The sequence below is a fragment of the Phycodurus eques genome, chromosome 12 (genome assembly GCF_024500275.1).
Source record: "Phycodurus eques isolate BA_2022a chromosome 12, UOR_Pequ_1.1, whole genome shotgun sequence".
NCBI classification, from domain to species: Eukaryota; Metazoa; Chordata; class Actinopteri; order Syngnathiformes; family Syngnathidae; genus Phycodurus; species Phycodurus eques.
Genome location: NC_084536.1, coordinates 22,849,757 through 22,863,701, shown reverse-complemented (window position 1 = coordinate 22,863,701; position 13,945 = coordinate 22,849,757). Strand labels below are relative to the sequence as shown.

Sequence of the window (13,945 nt, the reverse complement as noted above, 5' to 3'; positions counted from 1 at the left end):
AGGGCAAATTCTTGCCTAGATTCTATATTAAAAATCATTTATACATTTTTTAAATTTATTTATTTGTATTAACCTAATATTCTACTTTCTAGAGATGGTGAATTTTGGACTTTTGTTTTCTGTAAGCTATCGTCATCAAAATTGCACATATTTGAAAAATAAAATCAGGAAATATTTCACTCTATGTATAGTGAGTGCATTTCTATAAGGTTTAATTTTTTGACTTGAACTACCTAACTAAATTAAGCTTTTGACACAATTATAATTTATTGAAACGTACCTGTATTAATTAGATTTTATACAAACAACAAACCACATAGGTCAAATGTAAACCATGTCACAGACACATTTTGACCTTTTAAGCTTAAATCCATCCATCTTCTACACCCCTTATTCTGACTAGGGTCGATAGAAAAAAAAAATATATTTTGATAGCATGGGACCTTTAAATTAAACATTTGTCCAGAGTATGAATCATTGATGTTAACATTAGTCTGGCAGCTAACAGGTAGAAACAGCTAGAAATAGGATACATCGAGAATGGCATGGAAAGCATTTGGAATAGCTTCAAGGAAAAACTCAATTAAATGTGTAACCTAAGCGGGGTCATTTCTTAAGAAAAAAAATGATCTTACGTTTTTTAAACCAATCAGCCGGAAAGCAAGCCACTTTGCCATGCAGCCTCGTCTTCAGTGTGACAAACAAACGCAAAGAATACGTTTCCCAGAGGACGTCGTTCTCGGATGCCCTCCAGGGTTTAGTTAGCCGGCAGCAAGAGTCCATTAGGAGGCAATAAATTCAATTAGGCTACAGTGAGCATATGAAATATCTACAGCATTAGACGGTCAATCAATTCAGAGGGCAGGTCAAAGTATAACCCAGCCTGTGCCCAGTAGGCCACCAGAGGAAATTGTTTTTTTTTTTCCTTTTTAGGCAGACAAAAAGAGTGGAGCTTATTACAAAACTGAAAAAAAAAAAAAAAAACAGGTCTATACATAAGAGATCGGGATCCCATAAGACTTTTTGGGGAAGAAAAAGTAAGAAACCCCTCAGACCGAAACAAATAGAAGATCAATTCAACCCAATATGACCGCACACAGCTTTCATCTCCAAATACGGACAAGAAGGGGTTTGGAGAGACAAGCACCTCCGGACTTGTTTGCTGTGATCTACATAATACGCCTCTTGTTCCTCAACCTAATGTCTCTGTCTGAAGCTAACAAATAGCCGTCTCCTCTTTGTATCTTATTAATCCGTATGTTGTGTGTATGTGTGTGTATTGACCCTCTTGCTCTTGACCTGTCAGCTCCTCACCGCTGCGCTCCAGTGGTTTTCTCAGCCTGTACTCATGAATGTTCTGCTTAACTCCTCACCGACTGAGGGCAGACCAACACACTGTGAAACACATCGGTGCCGAATTTCCATTCTAATAATTCCGACTAATCTGTGCATGTGTGTGTGTGTGTGTATAAGTGTGTGCATAATGATTGTCACTGCAGCACGCAACACTTGACGAACGGCAGGCGGTGAGCGTGTGTCCTAATAGTCCTTTACCCCCGGGCAGAACATGAATAAACCATGGAGTATTCTTCGACTCGATATTGGCCTATGTAATGGGACACATGGCCATTACACAGACGGTAAATGAAAACCGAAGAAAATGTGCAGCTGGAACAGCTTGGGAGTCTTCTGGGAAGACATTCTACAAGACTTTGGAGTGTGTCCGTTGACCTTTAAAACCCCTGGTTCACAACCTCTCTTCCAGTTCATTGTGAAGGTATTTGATGAGGTTGCGGTTTTTACAGTCAGCAAGACCAAACACATCCAAGCACGCCTTTACAGACCTTGCTTTGTATGCTGGGAACTTACTCGGCCCAACCTCTGATTGATTTATTGATCAAGAGATCAAGTCTAGTCACCGTGTGTAGGTGGCTCGCCAATATTTGGACCCTGATCTGTGTGTATAAACAACAATCTGACCCTGCACGGCATAACCAGCCAATGAATTTAAGAGGAAGACAATATGGGGGGGGGGGGGGTTTCCTGGTTTTCAAGGGTCTTGGCCTATTTATTAACTTTCGTGGTTACGAATGGCGCGCAATTAGCTAATCCAACCACAGAAGTAAAGGGAAGGATTTTTTTTCTCTTTACGACTGTTTTTCATCTGATTCTTTTCGATGTAGGATTGCCTAAAAATGGTTTGCACGCAAATGTTTCATCTGATTCCATGGAGTGGGTATTCTCTGTCAGCCAGTCAGTCTCGCTCCATCCACCCTTTCAGGTACCAAAACACACCCAGAAAATAGGACCGCCAAAAAGTGGTACGGTTGACGACATTGTGTTGACCATTTACCAGGCTGCGCTGGGCCGAGCTGGAGCTGTTATGTCCTGTAACATTTCTATTGATACAATGACAAAATCCTACCAAAGAGTAAGTTAGTTGTATGGTTGAAAATATTGTGCCAACCACATAATAGGCTGCGCTGCTGTTGAAATGTCCAAAACTGTGGCATGGTTGATGATGTTGTACAGACCAATAAACAGATTGGTGTGTCTCCACTGTGGCACTAAAACATTGGGAATGACAAAATAACGTGAGAAAGTCAAAACGTTGCATGGGTAATGATTTTCTGTCAACAAATGAACAGCATGGAGTAGGTCTAGCTCTAGCTGTTAGATTCATTAGTTACTAAAGGACTACGTTTGAAAGTTTCTGATTGACTGTCCTGTAGATACCGCAATAAATGGTGGGTTGCCATGAAATGGGATACTTTTGATACTCAAAATAAATGAAAATGCAAACTGAAATACGCGGTGGGAAGCTTTTTCTACCTTAGCCATTCACCCGTCCTCCAGCAATGCAGAACCACATCCTTCGTCCTTATTGTGTGTGTGTGTGTGTGTGTGTGTGTGTGCGCGTGTGTGTGCGTGCGCGTGTGGTCTTTGAAGCAGTTCAGACTTGAAAAACTTACCGACAGTCTTGACGGTGACTGTCTTCGTGTCAGACTTTTCTCCGATCTTCTCCCAGCTGAGTTCCGGTTCAGTACCGTTTTGAAACCACTCGGTTGCAGCGCAGCTGTACTGCCCCTCATCCTCCGGCAAGACGTTGTAGATGGAGAGTAGGAAGGTGTCAGCCCGTGACCTCTCCACGCGTATCTCGCCGTAGCTGGAGCGCTCCCCGTAGGCATCGCTGTGCAGAACGGTCCCGTCCCGGTCCAGCGAGGCCAACTTCTGGGCTGGTTCGTTGCCCTGCTTGTCTGTCCGCTGCCAGACGACAGACAGTGGGTCTGTGGTGGACTGCACCAAGCAGGTCAACTGCATCACGTTGCCCTCCAGAACCTCAGAGGAGTTGCTAGACAACGAGACAGTCATGTTGCTCTCTGTAAGGAAAACAGAACAAAAATATAAAGGTCAGCAAGTAATAAGATGAAGTCCCTTTTTTAAAAAAAATAAAATAAATAAATTAAAAAAACAGGAGTAAAACATCCAAGATAACACAAGCCCAGGGGCGATGAGACAAATTACAGAGCGCCGTTCCCTCGAGTGTCAGACCATCCTGTGCGAAGAGTAGCGTACCAGTGTTTGTGTATAAGTGAGCGGTTGATATTGCGGGTTAGTTTCTGGCCTGAGGCGCATCAGAGTGGCGGCTAGAGAGGAGGCACCGGCGGTTTGGGTTTGTGTAAGGGATGGGGTTGTTAGTCTTTCGGAACCGGCAGTAGTTTGTTCACTGACGTGAAAAGGATTGGATCACATCAAACAGATGAAGATGGGGGTAAGAAGGCTCTCCTACTTGTTTTTGCCGCTCTGCGATGAGCTGGCAAAAGACAGCGACATCATCATCACTTCAGGGAGGTCGTCGCCCCCCCCCCCCCCCCCTTTTTCTCCCCTCTCGCCAAGCTCTGTCCTTTTCCCCTAATAAACATGAGCCGTGCATGAATATGGATTGCGTTAGCCTCTTAGCTTTTATCACACTCAAACCTAGAAATCCAATTTTTAAAATGCTTTTTTTTGCTCTCAGACCTGAGATGAACCAACAAAAAAAAAACCACATGGACGTACACAGGTACTAAACATGTAGATAAATGTGGCATTTTCAGTTTTCTAAAGTGGAGCATATACTGTACAATTTTAGACACATGCAAGTAAATGATGCGATGGAAGGTCAAATCATGCTTGAAACCTTATCTTAACCATCCCCTTTTCCTTCTATTTTAGCTTTACAGGTACGGTTTGGTTTAGTTAATGCATTTTAGAACATTATGCATGTGATAGGTGCCAAAATATCTTGAGCCACACTGTGCCACTTGTCAGTACCCCTTTGTTATGTTCTTTAATTAAATAGCAAATTAAACGCTAGTATGGGATCTCACACTAATTTACATAGCTGATGCAGCGTCATCACCTACACACCCTGCAGTGTATACCTGACACAGAGCATCTGTGGGAAAGTGAACAGCACCGCTTGTTGGAAACATAGCTTTTGAGTCGACTTCAAGCGATCCCATCACACCAGGGTAGTGACTCTCACCCAATTTCCCCTTTTAGATTGGCGCAGCACAATTTCAAATGAGTGCGTGAACATGAGAAGGGAGCTCGAACAGAAAATAGCTGCCACCTCTCAACTGCTTCCCGTGCTCCAATCCAGGTTCTCCTTAACTTGTGTAAACCCCATAGACATCCGTTATAAGGCATCAAGGTTTTTTGTCGGAAAAACAAATACAACCAATAAAGGAGTTTCCCTGGAGACCTCCGCTGGCTTGGGGCCACTGTTCTGTGCTCATTTAGCAAGAAGCGCATAAAGGCCAGGTTAGGATGGCTGGTGTAAGCGGCTTGAGATGACACGCTACTTAGTGCTTAGCATATTTTTTGTTTAGCAACTGGCTACGCACGCTGTCCCGGTCGAGAGAGACTCTGATGTCAACAGAGAGAAGGGCGATGAAACAAGACAACCCTGTTGCCATACGCATAGGGATCAGCCGCAAGCTTGATGGACCCAGCCACGTAAAGGACAGCCTCGCAAGAAGTCCGTCAGACAGCCTGGGGAACCTCTGGGTGGACACTGGAATGATACGTCTCTCTTTGCTTATTTTATTTCTTTGTAGTCCTATTTCATGGCTGTTAGTTCAACCTCTGTACATCTAGACTCTGCAGCTCTCCATTATCCTGCTGTACCCCACCCCTCATCCTCCTCCTCCAACCCTCTTTATGGGAAGGACCGTAACTCTACATTACAATTCCTGAGCAATCCACTCAATGGGAAAATACATTAGGAATAAGAGGAGCATTATCTGATCTCTACTTACTCACAGCTAACAATAGAGGCTATCTGTCATGGCACAAGGAGAAAGGTGGGGACATTCAATACCACCAAAACGGCTCTTATGAATAGCTCATCATTCTTGGTGTAATTGACAAGTAAGGACAGCACAACTAAGCCAGTGGCCTCGCGACCCGATTATTACTCACTGAGCGGCTGCACTGTGATCTGAACGTTGCGGGACCGCTTGCTGCGGTCGATGAAGTCTCCCGTGGGTGTCTTTTCCCGCTCCGTCACACGGCAGATGTATTTGCCGGCGTCGTTGGGGCGTAGGTGCTGCAGCTTGAGCAGGTGCACATTGGGACTCTCCTTGCGCACCGTCATGAGGCCGGCGGCCTCGCGGGCCACGTAGTCGGAGCCCAGGAGGGGCACGGCACTGGGGTCCACCACGGCCACCGGTGAGCTGCTGAAGACCCACGACACCGAGAAGAACCGCTCAGGGACGTTCTGCGCCTCAATGGTGCAGCGGAGCTCCAGCGGCTCACCGGCCGTGAAGGACCGTCGCTCCGTGCTCACCTGGATGCTGAAGTCACGATCTAAAGAGAAAGCGGAAAGTCAACGTTAGACATGTAACGGAGGCCGATAAGACTGGCAGCCTGGGCTTTTAACCTAGCTGTTGGCGCACTCGGCTTCCAACCGGTGAGTAAGGTGTTGTGGAGTATTCGAAGCATAGATGTGGCTGGACAGCGCAGAATACACAACCTTTACAATGTTGCAATGACCCGGATTGGAAGGTTCAAGGGATGAGTGTTAAAGAGGGTGCTGGGCGGTAAACCCATGCTTTTCAGCCTAGCGGTTAGCACACTTGGCGCTCAAGTGGTCAGTACGGTGGCTGTGCGTGTTCAAAGCCCGGGTGTGGCTGGAAAGTGCAGGATCACCACCGTTACACATATATACTGTAGCGAGATAAAACTACAGTACAGCGGAACCTCATTTTAACGGACCCCAATTTAACGGATACCGGAAGTAACACTGGCGCTCTTAGCCACATGGCTAATTTACACGAGCCAGGACGCCTGCAAATCACATTTAAATTAGTGTTTGCATGTTGGCTCGCTGCGCTGTTGAAAATGGCAGGACAGGGTTCGAATCCCAGCTGGAGGAGGTAAGTTTGAATTAACTTTTAACATTTTTCAAACATTTTCAAGGTTTTTTCTATTTATTTACAGCAAATGTGTACTTTATTAAGAGTTTTAGGCAATGAAAGAAGCTTTAAAACAATACATTTGTACTGTATGGTTGTATATAGGCCATGAAAAAAACATGAAAAAACTGCTTCAATATGACAATCGGCTTTAACGGATGACCCACGCCCCCAATTAGTCGACTGTATCCCACATTACCGCGATTCACCCATTGGCAGATTTTTTTTTTTCTTTTTACCTAGCCTGTGTTTCTTTTGTTGAAAGTGTCACAGAATTGGCAGTTTTTTGTTTCCGGGCCAAATCCCTGGTTAGACTGGTTAGAGCGTCAGCCTCACAGTTCTGAGGAGCGGGGTTCAATCCCCGGCCCCGCCTGTGTGGAGTTTGCATGTTCTCCCCGTGCCTGCGTGGGTTTTCTCCGGGCACTCCGGTTTCCTCCCACATCCCAAAAACATGCATTCATTGGGGACTCTAAATTGCCCGTAGGGGTGAACGTGAGTGCGAATGGTTGGTTGTTTATGTGTGCCCTGCGATTGGCTGGCAACCAGTTCAGGGTGTACCCCCCCTCCTGCCCGATGATAGCTGGGATAGGCTCCAGCACGCCCGTGACCCTAGTGAGGAGAAGCGGCTCAGAAAATGGATGGATGGATGGATGCTTTGGCGCCAACCTGTGGTATCATGGTGCTGAAGTGAGTCGAGGAGTTTCATGTAGTGCACTGACCCCATTTTGTGGCATCCTGGTGCCAAGGATCTAGGTTGAAATGAATTGAAGAGCTTCATGTAATGCTTTGCTTTCATTTTGTGGCACCTACAGGCAATTATAAAACCTCTTTGGGGGGGCTTACCCACATATTTTAGTTATTCGAGACAGACCTCGGTCCATACTGTATCCCCCACAAAAAGCAGGGTAACACAGACTAAAAAATTACTGGACACACGTGACCTGGACACGAGGGAAATATACGCACTGTTAGGCTGGATTTACGGTGCGTGACTTAAGTAACACAATTACGATTTATTTTTTTGCTCCCAAATGGCACAATTGGGATATGCGACATGGCAGCGCAAAAAGTAAAAAAAAAAATCAAATAAAATGCATGAAATCGAAGAGCTTCAGATAGAAATCAGGCTGATTGACAAAACATGTCAACGTGAGCTCGACATAATCAAAATTCACCGATTGGTGACGTGTACAAACGCACATCTGACCAAACAACACAAATAAACACGTTAAAAATGCCTGGTGTGAATCTAAACTGTAGCAAAAGCACAGACCAAAAAAGGGTCTGAAATTCATCATTTAATGAGAGAAATAATGGCTGGTTGCAGCCAGAGGAATATGAATAATGTATTTAAATTAGTGGGGGTCCACCCAATGTAACATTTAATATTGATATTAGTTATGTATTACTGTTTGCTTTTGTGTAGTTACTGTACCCAGTGTTGATGCTTGTGGAGTTAATTATGTGCAATTTGACTGTCTGCGCATGCAGTCTGTTTTATACTGCATGTTCCATCCGCGTAAACACAACCATAACAGAAATGTGTCACAAAGAGAAAAAAAGAAATCAGATGTCGGCATCAAACTGGAATTGGGTACTTGGACCTGCAGTGTAAATCTAACCCTCAGAGTAAAAAAAAAAAAAAAAAACACTTTCTGGTGAAGCATATTAAACCAGACATACTGTCCTATATTCACATTTATTCTGGCCATGTTTTTATTGTATATTACAACATTAATTTTGGTTATTTTATCAATGCGCCTTTACTCTATTATATACTAAGCATTAAAACACTATCCAATAATCTTTCCAGTCCACTGATTTTACACCAAACTCATCCAAGCATGCCTTTATGGACCTTGCTTTGTGCGCTCCCCCATCCAAAATGTCTTGTCAGGGGCGAACTAAGGCAGTTAGTCCTAGCCGTGATTGATTAATTGATGAAGAGGCATGCAATACTTTGATCCATATCGTCCAGTACGTGCAGTACATAATGGCTGGCTAGATGTCACCATTAACCCCTCACCCAACCCCGCCTCTCGTCTGCGTGCTCCCCTGCATCACAACAGAGTACCGACGGGGAGGCTTCCAACATTTCCACAGCAGAGTGTTTGTCAGGAAGCGCGCTCGTCGTCGTAATTACAGCTCAGAGGTTACCACCAACACTGAGAGACAAAGCGTCCTTTTCCGACACGTAGCATCTGCAAATTAATACAGCAAATAAACCCAGTGCACCCCCCGACACACACAAACACAGAAAGTGAGTGCAATTTGGATAAGTGGAAGCGGAGTGAGCACCACCAACTTTGCTCCGTGTGTGAGCAGGGGGATGGGGGGGTGGGGCGCTTGACTCCCTGTCAAACTGCAAGCGAGAATTCTAATTAGGTTTATTTTTTTATTGCCGAGGTGAAAGCGAAGAGGAGGGAGGGCGGGCAGCGGAGCACTCTGAAAAATCAGCGTTTTTTTTTTTTCTTTGCGTGACCTCAACCTTTCCTCTTTTCTATTCTCTTGGCGTCTTCTCTATGCTTGCAACTGACACACTTTTAGTGTCATCTTGTGCCCTGAGAATCCCCTTAATATTCTTTCCTCCTCACTTTAGTATTCAGCCTCTGCACCCAAAACTGCGGAGAAGCACAGTCTTCCAGTGTTTGCCAATATTTAGTCACAATTCTTGAGCCAGAGGCTGTTTGGCAACAGTTGTTTGCAATATGGACAAAGCTCTCATGGGTGGACTTTCCCATCCAGATAGAGTACGGGAAAATGACGATAATAATTACAGGGGCTCCTCGGTTACAACAGCACCCACATCATATGCGGTTTCAGCTTACAAACTGTGTGCAATTAACGAGTTTGCACAGTGGTGTAGAAATCCAACCTAGCACAGCACGAGGAGACTTTGGATTACATTATTTTATACTTATGGCCTTGAAGTGTTTTCCTACAAACATTTACTGTAATTATGACTTGCGGCGTTAAATGTAAGCAGGATGAAATGACTCAAATCAAGGTTAAATATGCTTGTCCTTCGTCAGCCAAGATATTTCTTCTTACCAGGCAGCTAAGAATATTTAGTTAAAACATAAATACACTGGTTTTATGAGGCTAGCTATGTTCACTTCTTTTAAGAAATCTTTGGTATTTGGCAGATATTTTGCCAAAATCAAGCAATATAGTCCTCATTTCATTACTTTTTTTAAAACCCAGATTTAGCAATGTAGTGATGGACTGTGGCATGGCATAATAATCCATTCTCACATGGCACAAGAAGACGGCCGCAGTTATTATTATTATTTTGATGAACAACATGAACAGGGTAAAAATAAACCCAACTCCTTGCATATGAAAGGTTTCTTAAAGATCGACAAATTGATTATCACTCACATCCCTACTGAGAACACCCAGCAAGTCTACTAAACAAACAAAAAAACTAAGGTTCGGAACATAATACAAATTGTTCGCATTGTTCGAAGTAAGTGCATGCTTTCCTAACATTTCAAATATATGTTCGCGCGTCTGTGTCGCACTGTTCTCAACACTATTTGTGTGTTTTTGTCACCTCGCATCACAGTACTGTGTGGTATAAAAAATCAAAATAAAAATCTGATGTCTGATGTGCTGCAACCTTTGTGATATCACGTCACTTGCAGATTGATTGTTGCACGCGAATAAATAACAGTCATCATTTGCATATATTACAATGTCACAGCCCCTCTGATTGGACCCAAATCTTCTCTGTAGATACTAATCAGGGGGGGGGGGGGGGGGGGGGGGGGGGGGGGGGGGGGGGGGGGGGTGCTGTATACTGATACAATAACTAAGGACTGATGACAGCTCACCATTCATCTTCACACTCTGCGTTTTGCTTTCCTGATGAGAACAATCAAGTTTTGATTCATATCATTAATATAATCTAATAGAAGTGACATTTCAAATCCCACATTGTTTGGTCCGTGTCTTCAAATGTGAGGAGAGAAAAAAAAAAGTATATTGCTATTTTGCTGTTAATAGTGAATTCAACAATATGGTGTGTGAAAAGATATTCAGTAAAATGTCAAGTTTATTTTCTCCACGACAGGTAAAAGAAGGAAAGGACTTTTTTTTTTTTTGGCATTTCAATATGAGTTGAGGCGGGTGGCTTCGTCCCAAAAAAAAATAATAATAATAATTCAGGGACTGAAACCAGTCTTTTTTGCATTCATTATTTTGCCTAATAAAATGTATGGAGAAAGGCCAACATGGCAGCTTCTCCATTAGTCGCCCGTCGTTTGTTAATCCCGCTGCTACCTACTGGACTGAAGTGGAACAATATCTTTATATTTGCATTACAATAAATTCCATAGACACGCTATAGGCTTGAATTGCTTATGCTAGGACACCTAATAAAAACACAGGTTGTATTAAGACATCAACTCACAGTGTTTAAACACTATAAAAGCATTCCAGCCCACCACTCATCAGTACCACTGCGTTGCCATTCACAAATCTAAAGTGAACCAAAGAGGAAGTATGGGAAAGTTGATTTTGAAAAAATAATAGAGGGGGTAAAAGGAAAAGTTCTTAAAAACAGGGAGCTAAAACAAGATTGGGTCCAAGGCTGGCCTTTTTGATGCTGACTGTGGGTGATTAGTTAGTGATGGGGCTGTCTTCCACTCCATCTTTTATGATGGGCGCTTAATGGAGGTGCTGCGCCCTGCTCCTCTAACGTTCCCCCTCCCCCGCTGTCAAATATGCACACATACCAATGAGACAAGTTGGCCCCAAAAAGTTCTGAAAGTTTCACCCTCGCCTGGCGGAAAGCAAACACGAAGACATCCAAAAATCACACGCATCAAGTTTGAGTGCTAACATAAACACACCTCTGCTGTGTTCGCTGTCATGCAACAACATCTCCATTTATTATATTATTATCTATTATAGATTACAGGGAAGACGGAGCGTGACAAAGGCTTCAGAGAGGGGAACTCTTTGTGCCTTTTGTCTCCTCCGTGAAGTGGCGGGGAGTCATCTGACAAACGCGCTTCACATCTCCGTTGCCGCTCTCCCGTCTCCACCAGCCGACGCTATGTGGGGCGCCGTCGACTCGTACGGCTCCAGAGAGGGAGAAGGCCAAAAAGGAGTCTAATTTGATGGGATTCACTTGGAGGAGACACCCAAGACCGTGTTCCGTACTGGATAATGCCGCTAATGGCGTCGCTGTTTACCAGCCAGCTCTGACGGCCTTTCCAGTAGGCACACAAAGAGCGACGTCTTCCGAGCGGGTGACGGCACGGCTCGAGCGATGGGGTGAGGAGGTCGAGTCGGGTGGGAGGTGCGGTGACGAGCCATAAAGCTCTCTTTGTGTCGGATCCATCAAGCCTGGGGGTTGACTACTTATGAAATAATTATCTTGCGGCATATTCAGCCGACATCATGTTACTTGACCTCATGCCCTGCCTCCACTTCCTCGCCCACTTTGTCATCTCCATTAGACGATCGACTGACTGAACAATCTGAGAGTTGCTGACGGCCGGGACCGTTCCTCACGCTAATGCACTCAAGAAGAACCTCGACTGGTGTCACTGCAAACAGAGTTTTGCAATAGTTCCCCAACCAGTAGAGTGAACCACTGACTCGTCGCCAGATCCTATTCATGATTGCACCTGTTAGCATGTTTTATGTGGAGCCTATCTTTAGCTATTTGCTGATTAACACAGCCATTGACAAGTTTTTGTGCCCTTTTTGTAATGCCTATGTTGCCACAATGCCGCCAAAGTCCTAGCTGATAGGAAAGTAGTAATTGGTGTCAAAGAAATGAGCGATATATCTCGACCGCTCTAGTGTGTGTATATATATATATATATATATATATATATATATATATATATATATATATATATATATATATATATATATATATATATACACACACACACACACACACACACACACACACACATATATATATATATATATTAGGGCTGTTACAATTGAATCTTTTTAGAATGTCACAATTCAACCTTCAATTCTCCTATTGATTACTGGTCGAATAATCTAATAATAATCGTCCAACGCCCCATTCTTTCTTTATGTATTTATTTCTTTGTGTATTTATTTATTTAGTTTTACTACTAACATGCATTTTATTCTCACTTCAATCAATGTTGGTACGGAGTTTATGGTATAAATGTATTGTACAGTCTTTGAGACAGCAAAATGCTAAATGTTAAATGGTTAGCAATCGCTAATATATTTATATATAAATACATACAGATAGTGCTGCACGGTGGGATATTGGTTAGTCCATCTGCCTGACAGTTCTGAGGACTCGGGTTCATATCTGGCCTCGCCTGTGTGGAGTTTGCATGTTCTCCCCATGCCTGCGTGGGTTTTCTCCAGGTACACCGGCTTCCTCCCAAAAACCTTGCATGGTAGGTTGATTGAAGACTCCAAATTGCCCGTAGGTGTGAATGTGAGTGCGAGCGGTTGTTTGTTTATATGTGCCTTGCGATTGGCTGGCGACCAGTTCAGGGTGGACCCCGTCTCTCGCCCAGCGTCAGCGTGGCATGGAAAATGGATGGTTGGCTATATACAGACACTGCGTATGTTTTTTAAGTAGTCCTGGAGAGTCTTTGACATTAATTAGCACCTTAGTGCCTGTTACACTGTACCTTGAGGTAGATGAAAGGTCTCTGACTGCACAACTATTTCTATCAGTGAGGACTGTATACACTGTAGACACCTGCTTTGCATTCTTGCACCGTTTAAAGCTGTTTACACTGTCATTGACTACGCTTTTAATGTTGCCCGTCAAAGCGACACAAATGCATCAGTGGGAGGTCTGTGGAGGTTGAATAAGCCCTTTTTAGTGAGGTAATGAGCTTAGTGTGAGAGGCTGATCAGCAATCAGGGGAAGCCAGCCCACATGTGCGATGTACATCTGCTCCTTGACTCTTTGAAATGAAATCTGCATCCCTCACTTCACTCACCAGTGGGCTGAATGCGGAGCGGGGTCATGTCGCTCTGTTTGCGGGTCATGGCAAACCAGCTGCCGTCGGTGTCCTGGATCCACTCGGCAGCCTGGCAGTAGAGCAGGCCCTGGTCCACCGGCTGCAGCTTGTGGATGGTCAGACGGTGGGACGTGGCGCTGGTTTTGTCTAGCCTGAGGTCCCCCGCCGCCATCCTCTGGCGGTATGGACCCCCGGACCGCAGAACAAAGTCCTTCGACAGGGTGAGCAGCTCCTGAGGTGGGGCGGATGCGTCGTCGGGCGCTTTCAGGTACCAGCCCACTGACAAGTGAGTGTGTTGCATTGTGGTCCGGGACACTTCACAGGTCAGTTGCAGTGCATCGCCTTCCACTTTGGAAAGAGTCTGGGCTGGAGCTGATACTGTCAGGGAGTCAGCAATAACTGCAAGGAGAAAATAAAACAATCTCAATCAGAGTTGGGTCAAATGCAAATATGGCTATGATGTACAGTATACAGCTGAATTTATTTTAGAACGGACTG

At 44.3% G+C, this 13,945-nt stretch overlaps 1 protein-coding gene across 2 annotated transcripts in view; it reads right to left on the bottom strand.

Annotated features, from left to right (window-relative positions):
• igsf3 (immunoglobulin superfamily, member 3) overlaps positions 1-13,945 on the bottom strand; it is a 94,609-nt gene that overhangs the window by 24,649 nt on the left and 56,015 nt on the right. For both annotated transcript variants that reach the window (XM_061691274.1, XM_061691275.1), the window contains exons 3-5: positions 13,427-13,846; positions 5,467-5,853; positions 2,973-3,380 (exon numbers count right to left, since the gene is read on the bottom strand). In XM_061691274.1, the coding sequence (XP_061547258.1) occupies positions 2,973-3,380; positions 5,467-5,853; positions 13,427-13,846 (1,215 nt within the window). The remainder of the gene's footprint in view (positions 1-2,972; positions 3,381-5,466; positions 5,854-13,426; positions 13,847-13,945) is intronic.